The sequence below is a fragment of the Dromiciops gliroides genome, chromosome 4, assembly GCF_019393635.1.
Source record: "Dromiciops gliroides isolate mDroGli1 chromosome 4, mDroGli1.pri, whole genome shotgun sequence".
NCBI lineage: Eukaryota > Metazoa > Chordata > Mammalia > Microbiotheria > Microbiotheriidae > Dromiciops > Dromiciops gliroides.
Genome location: NC_057864.1, coordinates 115,308,119 through 115,326,015, shown reverse-complemented (window position 1 = coordinate 115,326,015; position 17,897 = coordinate 115,308,119). Strand labels below are relative to the sequence as shown.

Genomic DNA, 17,897 nt, shown 5'->3' with positions numbered 1-17,897 from the left:
CAAAACTGTACCTCCTCTTAAGGAGTTTACATTCTAATAGGAAGAGACAACATATACAACAGGTTTTAGCTTCAGGTTGGAGGGAAAGGCCTTAGTGTATAGGAGCAAAGCATCTTCATATTGCTACTATTAATAAAAACCATATTCTTTTCTATCGAGTCATTTGTTGGTACCAAGGACTTAGGTGGCAAAACTTTCTTTTCCTTTAAAAAAAAATACTTAGGGGCAGCTAGGTGGTGCAGTGGAAAGAGCACTGGACTTGGATTCAGGAGGACCTGAGTTCAAACCTGGCCTCAGAAACTTAACACTAGCTGGGTGACCCTGGGCAAGTCACTTAACCCCAATTGCCTCACCAAAAAAAAAAATACTTAATATATTTTATTTCCCCCTAATTACATGTTAAAACACTTTCCTGATTTTTAATAGCTGTGGTTGTTGGGAAGGGGGTAGGAAGAAAGCAGCAGCACTGCAAGAGGTAGTTCCCAGATCCTGTCTTCACAAGGGTTACTTTCCAGGATGATGGGTGGTGGACCTGTGGTTTAGGGGGTGCTGCTATTCCTGGGGCTGTTGGGTTGACCTTCCTATCTTTGGCAGTTGGTTGGTGGTTAGTATTGGTGGTGGAGGATATGCCAGACTATCCTCCCTGTCATGACTTTTTTAGGATCCAAAGGGCATATGTTAAAAAAAAAAACAAAAAACGACAAGGTTAGTAAGATAGTTTTAGAATGATAAAACTCAAAGTTACTGCAGAGATATTATGTATCTGATTTCTCCTTGTTTTATAAAAACTATTTAATTATAGAAAATATTTCATTCTCTTTAGAAACCTTTATTATTTTTATTTGTTATCTGCTGCATGCAGAGCACTGTGCTAGATGTTTCACTATTTACAAAGCTAAATAAAAGATGGCCCTTCCCCTTAAGAAGGTTATAGTCTAGTCTCTGTGATAAGACATATGCTACAAATTAGAACATAAGTGAATAAGAGAAGTATGAAGTACAATGAGATAAGATGAAGAAGAAATCACTTCCAAGGGGGAGGGGGAGGTGGGGATTGAGAAATCAAATTACGCTCAGTGCCTTAAGGAAGAGAGAATGTCTCTCTCTGTCTGTCTCTCTGTCTTTCCCCTTCTCTCTCACACAAATTTAATAAAATTTTAATCAGAATTGCACTTTTAACTTTCATCAGCAAATACAAATATTTAAATACATTAATAAGAAGAACTCAGTTATAGTATGATTTGGCAGTAAATAAAACAAATGCAATCTTGGGCTGTGTTAAGAGAAGTATGACAAACAAACACCAAAAGTAATTCAAAATTATATCGTTCCAACTCTTGGCACTTAAAATCCTTTATGGTCTGTTTCCAGACTGTTTTTCCAGGCTGGTTACTCATTAATCCCCTTGATGAACTCTTTGATCCAACCAAATTGGCATATTTGCTCTTCTTAGCTTTTATAATAATAGACTTGGAGTTAGAAGGGATCTTGTAGAGGCCATCTATCTCAATCCTGTGATTGTACAGCTGAAGAAACTGGAGCCCAGGGAGGTTCAGTGATTTGCCCATGGTCATGCAGGTAGTAAATGGGATCTCTTCACTGGTTGTTGCTCCGCCATGTCATGCTCATCCCCAATCTCTTGGAACTCCTATCTCCATTCAAGGATCTTCTGCAGTGCTACTTCTCTTTTTAAAAAAAAAAAAAGTCTTATCTGTTATTTTAATTTGTTAGTATGTCTTCCCCTATTATTTTGTATTTTACAATTTATTTTAATAACAATTTATGTTAACATCGTTTTATTTCCTTTGTCTGTGAACATGTTGTATCTCTCCTCAAAAATGTAAGCTCCTTGGGGCAGCTAGGTGGCGCAGTGGATAAAGCGCCAGCCCTGGATTCAGGAGGACCTGAGTTCCAATCCAGCCTCAGACACTTGACACTTACTAGCTGTGTGACCCTGGGCAAGTCACTTAATCCCCATTGCCCCGCAAAAAAAAAAAAAAAAAAAAAAAAGGTAAGCTCCTTGAGAACAGGGGTCTATATGGATTTTGCATTTGTATCTCCAGCACCTAACACAGTTGCTTAATAAATTCATATCTTTTGCTTTCTTCTTTCAACTAGAATTTGTAGTTTTCATAGAGGCAAAGAGAGAAAATCCTTAGTTACATATCAGTAAATAGAATTTAAAAGTATTATATTCCTTACCTTGCTATCAGTTGATACTGTGTGCTCCCCCCACCCCCAATCCAATTAGTACATCTTCTATTTCCTTGGTTCTTGCACAGTGGACTGGGCATTTGGGAGAAGAAATTGAATACTTAGTTCCAAAGAGGGGTGGCTGTTTATCTCAGACACCATAGTGATGGGGTAATGGTATCATTTGAAGCATAATTCATAATAAATAAGGGCCCAGCAGAGACTCTATCCTCTTTCTTTTTGTAGAATAAGCCATGAGTTTTGGCCTACTACTTATTCATCTTTATTCAGACTTCTTTGATGTGTAATTGTTCAAAGGAGTAGAGAATTAAGATTTCCGTTGATGGATAGCATGTTGGTCAATGGTAGGCATTGATGCTGGAGAACCATGGCTAGGGTTGTGTGTAGGCAAAGTGAGGGAAATGTGGAAAAGAAGAGGGATGAGTGTTAGGAGGTGTGGTGCCAGGGAGGAAACATGTGGTGTAAAGAGATTGCTGAGTGGTTCTAAGAGGCCATTTATAATGGCAAAGAAAAATAAGGCCCCATACTTAGTTTCTGAGATCAGTGGTCTAGTCTGAGGCTTGGCGTTGTCTAGCAGCACATTCCTATGTCTGTTTGAAGTATGCTGCTGTGAGACAGAAGATGTATGATTGCATTAGATTACCACCCTTATGCAGGTAGGTGGTTTGAAGCTGGTTTGCTCAAAGTCAGTTGTCTTCACCATAACTTTTAAGAAGTAACTTGCAATGAATAGGTACTCGATAAATCTATGTAGAATAGAATTGAGTTGTAGATTTGTACTGATAATATAGATCTAAATTGTATTATTGTCCATTATGGTTGTAGAGTCCAGTCAATTGTCTCGAACTTCCCCCATGGTACTTTAGTTTAAAAAAAAAAAATCCATGCTGCTTTCAGCTTTTATACAGGAAGTCTATTCTCCTCATTGTTAACACTGGTTCTGGAAACCTTTAATGTTGGTGGATAACCAGGTGTAGAAAAGTATTTTGCTTTCTTAGTCTGTTATGTAAGACTGGCATTATCAACATTTCAGCCTGCTGGAGTACAAGCAGGTGACTGGATGAGAATATTCTCCAGCTGAGAGTGAACAAGATGTGGCACCTGCCACATCAAACACAGATAAATACTGGCAAGGCTTATTCATCTTCTACACTGATAAACTAAGAGGAAGGCTTTTTATCAATATCACCAATGCCATTTGTTCTGTACACAAAAGTTTTGTGTCCAGAAGCCTCTCTGTTGCTGGGCCTAGGTGCCAAGTGTGTATCCTTATGGTTCTCTGTTCTTGTTCCTCTTGATACAGGTATCAGTATTACCTACAAGTCAAAAAAGATGTCTTGGATGGGCGTTTGCGATCTTCCCTGGAACAGGGAGTCCGACTTGCTGGTTTAGCTGTACAAGGTAAAGTCTAATCAGTTAACCCACTGCATTTGATACTCTATCCCTAAAATCATTGTTTATTAATTAATTTTTTTAATGGTTTAGTTTTTTCTGGATTTGTAGTGCTAGAAAGAAAGCTCACACACACCTTCCCAGTCATTCTTACTTTCCACACAATCTTGATCTAAGATAAAAAGGAAAAGTTTGGGCTCTGATTTGGGGGAAAGAATTTTCTAGAACTTTTGAAAATCAATTTTGCTTTTGTAATCTCACTTGAATTTGGAAAACTCACAGCTTTCATTCTGCCATTAATTATAGTTTCATTTCAGTGTCTGTGACATATTTTTTCATGTTTATTCTATATCTCAGTATAGTTATGTTTTGTGGGTTTATTATAATTTAAGTTTGATGACCATTAAACATTAAAGTCTAATTTCCTCTAAACTAATTACAGAGATAAATAGAAGCATATGACTGTTATGCAAGAGGATAGACACATAATAGGGTAAATTTATGTTTCAGTCTGTCCTATGTAGATGGATCAAAATCTTGTTGCCTCTGTGTATAAAAAAACATATATGCTTTACTCTATCGGATAGTGATTTGCCTTTGCCTTTTTTAAGCCAAATTTGAAAATGAACATATAATATTCCTTTTTAATTTTTTTAAAAGCACGCCTTTTAAAAATGTATTGTATCTAAATATAATTAATATGCAAGAATGAGTTTATTACTATCTGTGGCATCTTGATTTTGGGACATTAGTTTTCAAGAATGGAAATTGTGCCTTGAACCTCATTCAAACACAGGATTGAATTTGAACCTTAGGGTTAGGAATGCCTGCAGTATGTCATTTCCCACTGACTTCCTACACTTCAAGGTCAAAGCCCTTTCTTTGGGTTTCTCTTGGACTTAGTGTTCCCTCTTGGGTGTCTCATCTAGTTCCATGAGTCTCTTGAGCTCTCCTTAGGTTATAGCATTTTAAACTATCTCTACCCTATTAAACAGGGAGGAAGCTGGAGTGATCCCAGTGGCCTGTGAATGACTATATTCTCAGGTATTATGGAAAGATGTTTACAAAAGAGACTGAGAGAACAGAAACAGAATTGAAATATGAACGGTGACAACCCAGCTCAGGACTATGCAGCCACTAACACATGTCCTCTACTTGAAATTTTTTCTCTTTCTCTTTTTATATCTTTTCCTCCTTTGTCTGGTTTCTGCTTTCCTTTCTTCTTGATTACTTTATCTCTCCTCTCTGTCCTTTCCTCCTTTCCCCTGACCTAGTCCCTCAATAATTTTTGGCCTGGGGTGTATACTTCTGTGTGTGTATATATATGTATGTGTGTGTGTGTGTGTGTGTGTGTGTGTATGTACATCTTTGGATTTTGGTGACATTTGGCACTAAAAAGGTTTCTGATGACATTTATTTTATAATATAAATTAGCATGCAGTGGATAGAGTGCTGGACCTCTGGTTAGAAAAGACCTGAGTTCAAATCCAACCCAGACACTAGCTGCGTACTCTTGGGCAAATCACTTAATTGATCTTTGTCTCCATTTCCTCATCTGTAAAATGGGGATGATAATAATAGCACCTACCTCTCAGGGTTGTTGTGAGTATTAAATGAGATATTTGTAAAGCCCTTAGCACAGTGCCTGGAACGTAATAAGCACCACATAAAACTTGTTCTTGTTGTGACTCACATTTTGATTGAACTTTAAGATTTTTAGAGCATTTTACTCACAATAATCCAGAGTTACATAATATTAGTAATATTATATCAAAAATACAGATGAGGAAAATGACTGAGAGAGGTTTAGTGACTTGTCTGAGGTCACACTGATAATCTGAGGCAGGGTTTAAACCGAGGTTGCTGACCCTCAGTGTAGCGCAGGAGACAATAATAAAGATTTTCAGTTCATATAGAGGATACTTAAAAGCAAAAAAAAAAATTGTTATATTTGTTCAGTGACAGTACAGCTGTGAATCACAGAACTTTTCAACTTCATCTGGTCCCATGTCTCCATTTTACACATGAGGAAATGGAGAACCACAAAATTATTTAATGCTGTTGTTGTTTGTCCTTCATTCTTTTTTTTTAAATGGTGGGTCAATGAGGGTTAAGTGACTTGCTCAGGGTCACACAGCTAGTAAGTGTCAAGTGTTTGAGGCCAGATTTGAACTCCTGAATTCAGGGCTGGTGCTTTATCCACTGTGCCACCTAGCTGCCCCCCTGTTTGTCCTTCATTCTTGAAGAGGACCAAGACCATGACATCAGGGTGATGTCATGACTTGTAGTGAACTGGATTTAAGTGAGGAAGGGCTGTGCAAGGTCACCAACATTACTCTCTCCTCCAGAGCCATTTGGGTCCAGTGGCAAGATATATATCAGTTCAAATGGAGATGGCCCCAAATGTTTAAGGCAATTGGGGTTAAGTGACTTGCCCAGGGTCACACAGCTAGTAAGTGTCTGAGGTGATATTTAAATTCAGGTCCTCCCGACTCCAGGGCATTTAATGCATTTAGTGGCACAGCTAGAGCTAGCCAGTTCTCCTAACTCAGCCATTTAGACCCCAGATTCTTACACTGAGGGTCTTGACCCCATATGGGGTTGTGTAACTGAATGTGGGGGTTGCAAAAAATTTGACAACAGCAAAAAATTATATATACTTATTTTATATACCCATATGCTCAGGATTGGGTAAAAGGTTTTCCAGCAAAAAGGAATCATGAGTGAAAAAAGTTTTGGAAGTCCTGCTTTAGACCATGCTGCCTCTTGCATGGAATCCTCCCCTATTGCCTTTTCATTTCAATTCAGTTCAACAACCCCACCTCACCCCATTCCCCAGCCCCCAACCTTATTATGTCTCAACAACACTGTTGGCAATAAGCCTCTTAATTGGCTCCCTCTGTCTCTGGTTTCTTTCCTCTTTAATCCATCTTCTGCACAGTTGCTTTATTAATATTCTTAAAACACAGCTCTTACTGTACCATCCCCCTGCACCAAAATCTTCAGTGGCTCCCTATGATCTCTAGGGCAAAGTGGCAACCCCTAAGCCTGGCATTTAAAACCCTCCACAATCTGGCTGCCCCTTACACTGTCAGTCTTATGCCATATGCTGCCCTTTTCAGCCCACTCTCTTTTCTAGCCCCATTACACAACGTTTGACCTCCTCCCTCCATACTTTCGCATAAGTGCTCCCCTGTGTCTGTATTGCACATCTTCCTCACTAATGTCTCAGAATTTTAGCTTTCTTCAGAGCACAGCTCACATGCCACCTCCTGCTCAAGGTCCTTTCTTGTTGCCTCAGTTATCAGGATTTTCTTCCTTTAGAAATTATTTTGTTATTTTTTATAACTTTATTTTTGTTGTTCAGTTGTTTCAGTCATGAACTTGGCAAAGATACTGGAATGGTTTACCATTTTCTTCTCCAATTTATTTTACAGATGAGGAAACTGAAGCAAACAGGGTTCAAAGGCAAACAGGGTCACACAGCTAGTAAGTGTTTGAGGTCAGATTTGAACTCACAAAGATGAATCTTTGTGACTCCAGGCCCATTACTCTATCAACTGTGCCACTTAGTTGCCTTTAAAACTTTATATATACATACTTATTCACATATACACTTATGCATACACTACATATACACATAGAGCATTTACTGATATAATACGTATTGTATCCCTGCAGTGGAATATATCTTTTCTGAGTATAGGTCCAGTTTTCTTTTTTTAATCTTTGAACCCCACTGCCTGGCATAGTCCCATCCCCATTGTAGTTGTTTAACAAATGCTTATTGAATTAATGAACAAACATTTACTAAGTGCCTACAATATGAAGTGCATTATAGCAGATATCAAGCCCCTAAAATGTTAATACTAAGAGTTATGGTAAAACTTTCAGTTATGTTTTATCAGCTTTTACCTGAGAATTCTCACTGTGTAATTAGAAAAATGTTCTTAACAGTGGTAGTAGCCATTTGATGAGATGGGTTCCCCACTTCTTTGAACATGAGAATGAATCGACAGACAGAAGAAAATCTGCTATCCTTGAACACATCCCACCTAATATGTACCATGCTGTTTTTGTAGGTGGCATGAGTAATAAACTCTGTTTTCTCCTTGTATACATGTGCTTGTCTGAAAGTCATCTGATTTTTTTTAAACTTTTATATGAAATCTAATAAGAAACTCAAAAGAAATCTTAAATTTATCTCTGGTAATGGGGGAATGGAGTAAGAACTATAATCTATGGTACATACACATTTGATTCTCTTCATGTATGCTAGAATGTACCTCTGAGCTGAAAACAGGATAGAACAGCATATTTGGCATCTCTCGACATGTGAAATTGTCTAGGAGGTGTAAAGATTTTTAAAGGTGCTTGCCAAGGGTGATTTATGGTGGGGATTTCCAGCTTCAGAAATATGAAAAGTTACAGATAATGTTTGTTCTTTAGCTCTCCAAATTAAAGTGAGGTTTAAAAGCCCCCTTGGCAAGTTATTCTTAAGATATGAATAGTTGCATATTTAACAAATTGATAAATGCAAGTTTGACTAAATTTTTAAAAGGAAGCCCTTTTAAAAATTCCTACTCTTCATACTATTAAATATAAGCACATAGGGGCAGCAAGTTGGTGCAGTGGATAGAACACCAGCCCTGGATTCAGGAGTACCTGAGTTCAAATCCGGCCTCAGACACTTAACACTTACTAGCTGTGTGACCCTGGGCAAGTCACTTAACCCCAATTGCTTCACTAAATATATATATATAAGCACATACATGCTTTGATGGTTAGCCTTTTGGTAAGCATAAGTAATAGCTATTTGTTTTTTGGAATTTTTTAGGTTTTTATTAATCATAAAAGTATTTTATTATTTTCAAGTTACATTTAGAGATTGTTTTCAACATTAGTTTTTATAAGAGTTCTAGTTCCAAATTTTTCTCCCTCCACCCTCCCCAAGATAGCAAACAATCTGATATAGGTTATATATGTACAATCACATTAAATATATTTCTACATTAGTCATGTTGTGAAAGAAGAATCAGAACAAAAGGGAAACATCTCAAAAAAGAAAAAACAAAAACAAAGTAGAAACAGTATGGTTCAATCTGCATCCAGATGCCACAGTTCTTTTTTCTGGATGTGGAGATCATTTTCCATCATGAGTCCTTGGGAATTATCTTGGATCATTGTATTGCCGGGAAGAGTTAAGTCTATGACAGTTGATCATCACACAATGTTGTTGATACTGTGTACAATGTTCTCCTGGTTCTGCTCATTTCACTCAGCATCAGTTCATGGAAGTTTTTCCCGGTTTTTCTGAAATCCTCCTAAGTAGCAACTATACATTTAGCTCCATTTTTACCTAGTTATCAGGAAATGGAAGGGAGTGAGGGGAAAAAAATTCAGATCATAAATGAGATGAGTTAGTATCTGGCTGAGTGAAGCAAGAACTAGCTTTCCATTCATGATCATGGAGTTTTAGTATTTCAGTTTCCTCACCTATAAAATGGGGATGACAATAACATCTATGTCACAGGATTGCTGTGAGGATAAAGCACTTCACAAAGCTTAAAGTTCTATACAAGGTGTCTAAGAAGTCTTGCTGCAGGTTTAAGCTATTTAAACTATTTAGCTTTAATTAAAATTTAATTAAAGCTATTAAAGCTAGGATGCCACATAGAAAGAAATGCTGTGATTGTTGTTATTGTTATTAATATTTTCATCTTTTATTGATGCTGAATCAATACTCTAGAATGGGATGATGGGGGTTTTATTCCAAAGAGAGGGGTATTGCTTTGATTCTGTTGCTGTTTTAAAAATACATTCTTCTAGTAATTGATAAAAGAAGCCACCTATTCCTTTTTTTGTTGTTGTTCGCTGCAAAAAAAAAAAAAATCTCTTCCTTGACAACACTGGAAACCTTAACCTGGAGGAAAGTTTGGATATAGATTTGTATTCCACTCCCCCTGCCCCCCACCTTTCAATCCATTGTATTAAACACCATTTTTTTTTCTTGTTTTGTCTTTTTGTTGTTGTTGTTGTTCAGCTGATTTTGGGGACTACAGTCAATTTGAATCTCAAGATTTCCTTCGAGAATATGTGTTATTTCCTATGGTGAGTGTATTTTCCCACTTTCTATTTTGCCTTTTGTTTCCTGATGGATTTGGATCCTTCCTTTGAAAAGAGAAACTTTTCAGAAGAGAAACACAGAGCATGATATGTATGTTCTCTTGGCAAGCTGCATGGTATTCTTTCAGAGTTGGGACACACAAAAAAAAGCATTGTTTGGCAAAGGGGTAGGCGTGGTTAGGATAGGCAGGATGAGACTTGCAAAATATTCATTTCTATAATGAACTGGAGGTGTGGCTGGGTTCTAATCCCAAGGGATATGCCTATAGCTACAGAGGATGGAGAGAGATGCTAATAGTAAGGAACAACTCTATCCTTTGTCAGAAAAATTGAGAACATTTCCTATTAGAAAAAATAATTGGTGCTTTTCCTAATGGAATCTCCTATATTTCTTCCAGCTCCTAGTAAAGGACTTTGGACATATTGAGTGCTTAGCCAATGTTAAATTGCACCCTCATTCAAAAAGGAACTGACATTATAAACAACACATACAACATTGTTTTTTTGGTTTTTGGTTTTTGGTTTTTTTTTTGGTGAGGCAATTGGGGTTAAGTGATTTGCCCAGGGTCACACAGCTAGTAAGTGTTAAGTGTCTGAGGTCGGATTTGAACTCAGGTACTCCTGACTCCAGGGCCGTTGCTCCATCCACTGTGCCATCTAGCTGCCCCGTACAACATTGTTTTTTGTTCTAGAATCATAAAAGCTTAGTGTGATTTTTTTTTTAAAGGAGAGTATTTAATGTAGTCTTCCATGATAATCTGGAGTTGTCTCTACAGAATTCTGGAATGCCTAGCATCTAGTCTGTTTGAATGTAATGGAAAGCACACAGATAGAAGCACTGTCACTAATTTGCTATGTGACATTCTAGATGTCACTTAATCTTTCTGCATCTCAGTTTACTCATCCATAAAATTAGAAGGCAGGCCAAATGATTTTTGTAACATTCCTTCCTGCTCTAAAATTTTAATATATTGTAAAGTACTCCGACCAGAGCAAAGAACAGTAAGGTGATAAAGCTGCCTTTCTCTGGGTGCCATATACTTCTATTAATGACTAACATGATCTTATCTTTTGGGAGGCCATCTCTGTTGTACCACTGACTCAATAGAACTCAAGGTCCACTAACATCTCCCTCTTCCATTTTTCCCCTCTATATGAACTACTTTGTGGCTTTGTCCCCCTCACCCCCATCATACATTTGTTGATTTCTTGAACCACAAGATTGAGTTTCACATTTATCCCTTTTAATTCTCATCTTTTAAATAATAGCGTGGTCAACAGTGATTACAACCATTGAGTTTGTGACAGACTGTCAGCAGCACAGATGTTGGCACTTAGTGTAAATAGTTATGAGGTTTTACCATAAGCACTAAATATTCTTTAGGCACTGAATTTTTCAGGGCATTCTACAAGGTAGTGACTCGATACATAGTGTGGATATATGTATGTTGAGGTATCCCCAGCACTTAGTACAGTGCCTGGCACATAGTAGGTATTTAATAAATGCTAGTTCACTGACTCACTACTAGCTGTACATTCTTGAAGCTTGTTTTGAAACACAGAGCAAAGGTGGTCAAGGAGACAACTATTGATGAACGGATTTTGTATACTGCCCTTAATATTATGTTGTAGGGGACATTTTAATTAATTATTGGTTGGTGATTTTAAACTCTGCATGTTATAAACAGATTTTTCTAGCTCTAATCAGAGCACTGAGATAGAAAATTCATGATGCTGGTGAGCTAGTGAAAGGCAATAATTAAATAGCATGAGTATATGTGGAGTTTTAGTTATTTTGGACTGAACCTGTAATTTGATCAGTATAGAAATCTCTTAGTGAAACACTTACTGTACTATTGCAAATCCAACATCTGCTCTCCAATGTATAGGCTTAGAAAATTGCCTGGGACACTGAGAGCTCAAATAACTCAACCCAGGCCACATAATTAGTCTGTGTCAAAGATAAGACTGGAACCCAGGTCCTCCTACCTCAGAAGCTAGATTTCTATCCTCTATTCTATGCTCTCTCCCCTGTCAGACAAAGGTGGGGAGAAGGAGGTACAGATTTAAGTTCCATTTCATCTTTTAAGGTTCCTAAATATGTCATGGCATTTTTTTTTTACCAGTTGAAAGAACAAAGTTAAATGGATAATATATCCCATAGGTGGGTGGGTGTGTACAGGCATGTACCCTGCCATTTTTCATTAGCACAGTACCACTCTCACATTTTTCTGTGACAGAGACAAATACTGAAAGGAGGCCCAGGAGATCTAGACAGAGACAGTTTAGTTAAGTACAATAGTTGACTTTGTTGTTCTTATTGTCATTTAAAGCCTAGATCTGAAGTTTTGTAGAATAGTTTCACCTCCCTCCACTTTCCAACACTGCTCTGTTTCGTTTATTCTCTTAAACCATTTCTGAGTTTTACAAAATGATTGCAGTCATGCACATATGCAACTGAATTTGTAAAATGTGTAGTATGTTTGCTACTCCAAGTAAATCTGAAAATGCCCTATGAGTTGGAACCAACCATGACACAAGCCACTTTAATCAAAGGATGCAAAGAAAGAATGTTGAAGTTTAAAGGTAAAAGTGCCTGTAAGAATAGTTTCCAAACATTCCACATCTTTAAGTACAGGACATTTTCCAATAGTTGATCTGTATTTATCCCACCCTCTACCTCTACCCTGAAAGGCAGCACAGAGTCATTGATGGAATGCTAGACTTAAGTCAGAAAGATCTGAGTAGAAATCCCACCTCTGACATTTCTGAGTTGTTTGACCATGGGAAAGTCAATCCCTCTGGGTCTCAGGCAGCTCTCTAAGACTGTAAGATATAGAAGGATTGTAATCTGTGTAGGTGGAAGGAGCCACATGGAAGATTTGTGTCTCACTAGTAAGTTGTGAAATTCATAGCTTACTATTCAGTTTTCTTACTCTAATTATCTTGGATATTTTCTGGCAAAATCTATGCACCTAGGATGATCCTCAGTATTTATTTAGTTTGATCACACAATTTTGCTTCTCTTCTAGCATTCCCTTCAGAATTCAACACTGAAATGAAGAGCTGTGATGATAGGTCTTCTATTTCCCATTATGATGTAAAGGTGGGAAGAATCTAGAGAAAAGAGCTCGAGTAAAGCCATAACCTTGTCTGCTTGGGGGTAGCATTGTGCTATAGTGGAAGAAATTTTGGTCTTGGATTTAGAACAGACCTGGTTGTGAATCTTGCCTTTGACACTAGCTGTGGGGCCATGGATAAGTCACTTAACCTCGAAGAACCTCATCTCTTTCTTAATCTATAAAATGGGCATGATAATTATGCCTAGGAAGGAGAAAAGCTTACTGTATCCTCACATGGTCATGCTACATTTGGAGAGTTCTGTTCTTCATGTCACATTAAAGAAGGATATTGATAAATGTGAGGAGGGTAGCCTGGATGTTGAAGGGTCTTGAAATCATGCCATATGAGGATAGATCGCTTTAGTTTGAAGGAGAGAAGACATAAGGGGAACATAATTACTCATTTCAAGAATAATACCCATCTCTTTCATAAGGTTGTTATGAAGATGATAGAATCACAGGATTTTAGAGCTAAAAGAAACCTGTGATGGGGAGCTGCATGAAGAAACTGATCTGATTGTACTAGTGACTTAAAGGTGTACTAAGATTTTTTATGTTAATTTAAAATTTTTCATTGATCAACTTTGTTTTTATATTACTTTCATTTCTGGGTGGGAGCTCTCCTCTCCCAGCCAGAGAGCCATCCCTTATAATAAATAAAAAGAAAAAAAATTGTTTGAAAAACTCTAACCAGCACAGTAACTATGTCTTCATATATATGCAAAATTCCATACCCATAGTCCCCCACCTCTGCAAATAATGGAGGGAGATATATTCTCATAGTTCCTTTTGGGGGGTCAGGCTTTGTTATTGTAATTATACAGTATTTAGTTTCAGTTTTTAATTGCCTTTTAATTTTTTTTAAAAAAACCCAACTGGTTCAAATGGATTTACAAGTGAATAGTATCGAACTTTTCAAGGATAATTGATACTTATACTAATCAGTGTGCTAGCAAATGTTTAAGACTCTCCAGGAAGAAAAGTACCCAATGATATATTTTTAAGTATAATCTTCATTCACATTTTCTCTATCACTTTCTTAAGTCTAGATAACCAACAAGACAATAGGGCAAGCCCTGATTTATAGCCATCTCCAATTTCAAAGGTATAAATGTTCACACCGAAAATTTAACAATTGACCCTTGTGAGCTGGTTCATACTGGTTCCAACACACCCCTGCCTATCCCAAACAAATGATTCTCAAAAACTGGGAAAGAAAACATAGTCAAACTCTTTTGATGAAACAAATATAGTGAGATAAAGTAAAGAAAGAGAACCACAGACCAATGTCATTAATGAATATCAATTGAAAAAATTTCAATAAAACCCATCTCAGAAAAGAAACCTATGGTCATCTCGTCCAGCCCATAACTGAAAAATAATTCTTTATGTAGCCTCTGCAACAAATGATCATCTCTCTTTTGGTTGAAGACCTTTGATGATGAGGGTAACCTCAATAATCTCTCAATGTAGATTCCAGCTTTGAACAGTTTTCCTTATAGTAACCCTAAATTTCATAGTTTGATCACATGTGAAGACTTTAATATGTTTTATATAGTATGGTAATTGCCAATTATTAATTTTTTTAAATGTTGGATTTACTGATGTTGTATTCTCAAGTAGAATGTACATTCCCAAAGGGCAGGGTGTATTTTTCATTTTTGTGAATGAGTATACTTCCTAGCATGATGCCATTTATATAATAGATGCCTAATTGTTAAATAGGAAGTTATTTACATTCACTTTTAAAAAACTAACATTTTTTCAATCAACAGCAATCTGCCTATTCTTTATCTTACCTTCCCTTTCATCCCCCATTAAGAAAAAAAAAACAAAATCCTTGTTACAAACACGTATAGCCAAGCAAAACAGATTCCCATATTGACCATATCCCCCCCCCACCCTGTTCCAAAATATTTCAATCTGCCTCTGTCCATCATCTAACTATCAGAAAATGGGCGTTATATTTCATCATGATTCCTTTGGGGTTATGGTTGACCATTTGATTGATCAGAGTTCCTCAGTCTTTCAAAGTTATTTGTCTTTACAAATTTGTTATCATAGAAATTATTTTTCTGTTTTTACTTTACTTTTAATCAGTTCTTATAAATTTTATCAGGTTTTTCTGAAACCATCCCTTACAACATTTCTTACAGCACAGTAATTTTCAATCCCATTCATATTCTTTAAGTTGTTTAACCATTCCTTAATTGATGGGCATCTCCTAAGTTTCCAATTGTTTGCCACCACAAAAAAGGGAGATTTAAATATTTTTTGTACATCCTTAGTTAGAGCTTTACTTAGGACTAAGCCCTCACTTCTGAGCATATCTTCCTGAGTTCAAATATGGTCTCAGACACTTACTAGCTGTGTGACCCTGGGCAAGTCACTTCACCCTGTTTGCCTCAGTTTCCTTATCTTTAAAATGGGCTGGAAAAGGAAATGGCAAACCACTCCAGTATATTTGCCAAGAAAACCCAAATGGGATAATGAAGAGTCAGACACAATTAAGCAATGACAACATACCCTCGAATAATATGCCCTCCTTCCTATTCCTTCTTTTTCTTTCTCCCTTGATTCACTGGGTTTTTTTAATCATAAAAGTATTTTATTATTTTCAAGTTACATGTAAAGATAGTTTTCAGCATTTGTTTTCATAAGATTTTTAGTTCCAAAATTTTTCCCCTCCCTCCCTTTTCTCCCCCCTCCCCAAGACAGAAAGCAATCTGCTATAGGTTATATATGTACATCCTGATTCACTGTTGAGGGAAGTGTATCTCTGTAACAAACTGGTGTGTGAATATATGTGTATTATTCCTTTCCCTCAGACAATTTGGATGAGAGCATGGTTCAAGTGTCCTCCCTCCATCCTTCATTTTCTCCTTATTTGTATAAACTTCTACTTATGTAACCCAAATTATGTGAGATAATTTTCCCCATCTTTCTCCCTCTTTCCCCTCTCACAGTATATTCATCTTTCCCTCTCTTCCATTCTTGTTTTAAGATCATCAGCATATAATAGATACTTCTAGGCCCTCTGGTTGGTTAGATTCCAATGACCCTGGATGATGGTAAGGTTCTGGAGAGACACGTGCATTCTCTCTCCATTTTAGAATATGAACAGTTTATTCTTGTTCAGTCCCTTAAGATTCTTCATTCATGTTTACCTTTTAAATATTTCTCTTGATTACTGTGTTTGCCCTTCCAAGTTTCTGTGCAACTCCGGTTTTTTTCATCAGAAATGCTTAGAATTCCTCTTTTATTAAAGATACATTCTTTTTCCCCTGTAAAATTACACCCAGTTTTGTTAGGTAAGTTATTTGTTATTATAAACCTATATCATTGGTCTTCTGGAATATCATATTTTCAGCTTTCCATTCCTTTATAATGATAGATGTTAAATTGTGTGTGATCCTGACTGTGGCTCCTCAGTACTTGGATTCTTGATTTCCGGCTGCTTGCATTATTTTTTTTTCTTTGACTTAGAAGCTCTAGATTTTCACTATAATGTTCTTGGGAGTTTTAATTTGAGGTTTCTTTCTGGAGGTGACTGGTGGATTCTAGAGATTTGAATAGTTCTCTTATAATTTCTTGAAATATGATATCTATCCTCTTGTAGTTATAGCTTTTAGGTAGTCAGTCCAGTGATTTATTTTTAAATTTCATTTATTTATCTATCTATCTATCTATCTATCTATCTATCTATCTATCTATCTATCTATCTATCTATCTATCTATCTATCTATCTATCTATTTATCTATCTATCTATCTATCTATCTATCTATCTATCTATCTATCTATTTATTTATTTGTGGGGCAATGAGGATTAAGTGACTTGCCCAGGGTCACACAGCTAGCCAGTGTTAAGTGTCTGAGACCGGATTTGAACTCAGGTCTTCCTGAATCCAGGGCCAGTGCTTTATCCACTGTGCCACCTAGCTGTCCTCAGTTCAATGATTCTTCAATTTTCTCTCTTCAGTCTGTTTTCTGGGTCAATTATTTTTGCAATGAGATAACTTACATTTTCTTTATTTAATGCTTATTACTATCTTATGAAATCATTAGCTTTTATTTGTAATATTTTCATTTCAGACATTGTTGCTTGGGTAAGGCTTTGTACTTCTTGTGCCAAGCTATTAATTCTCTTTCCAAATCTTTCTTCCATAGCTCTTATTTCTTTTCTAAATTTTTCCTCTAGTGCTCTAATTTAATTTATAAAAACAATTTTTTCAATTTTTAAAATCCTTGCTTAATCTCTTCCATGAATTTCAGTTGAACTTGGACCCAACCTGTGTTTTTCTTTGAGGCTTTGCTTGTAGACACTTTGGAGTCATTCTCTTCTTCTGGGTTTATGCCTTGACTATTTCTGTGACTATAATCGCTTTTTATGGTAGAATTTTTTTGCGGGGGGAGGGTGCTGCTTATTCTTACAGCCTCCTTCATGACTGTGGACTTTATGTCAGGGCCAGATTTTCTGTGCTTTTAGAAAGTATTTCTGGGCTGAGCTTGTGCTTTCTCAGGTCCTTCTACTGCTCTCTTGGGGGCATTGAGTGCCATGTTGTTCCAGTGTCTCAGAGACAGCTTAGGCTGGGGACCTGCAAGCTTTTAGGTTTCCTAGTGTGGTCTGATCCAGAGCAAAGTTTGTTGTCTACCGTCAGGCTAAGTTCTGCAAGTTCCTGACCTTGATTTGGATCTGAATAACAGGTCTGTGTGTACTTGCTTCCTTTGGAATTTTAGAAGACTACCACAAGACTCAGCCACTATCATCTTGCTGTTAATAGAACTACAGACTACGTTTTGGTCTGTTTTACCTGCCCTGGCTAAAACTGAGACTCCATCCTGGCAACAGAGCCAAACACTTACTTTTTGAGTCTGAACTGGCTCCTTCCAAATTCAGAAGCAAATATACAATGAGTATACAGCTTAGGGCCTGTCATTGTTCCTTGCTCTGGAATGCCACCTCTTTGCTCAGGTACTCTCCCTAGTCTGCCCTGGATTTGTGACCTGGAACTGGGTAATGAGTGGCAAAGCTTACAATTGGC

The 17,897-nt window shown here is 37.0% G+C and overlaps 1 protein-coding gene across 1 annotated transcript in view; it reads left to right on the top strand.

The window, feature by feature from the left end:
* Positions 1–17,897, top strand: part of PTPN14 (protein tyrosine phosphatase non-receptor type 14) — a 253,978-nt gene that overhangs the window by 159,595 nt on the left and 76,486 nt on the right. Inside the window, exons 5-6 of the mRNA XM_043963036.1 lie at positions 3,518–3,615; positions 9,650–9,717. Coding sequence (XP_043818971.1) covers positions 3,518–3,615; positions 9,650–9,717 — 166 coding nt within the window. The remainder of the gene's footprint in view (positions 1–3,517; positions 3,616–9,649; positions 9,718–17,897) is intronic.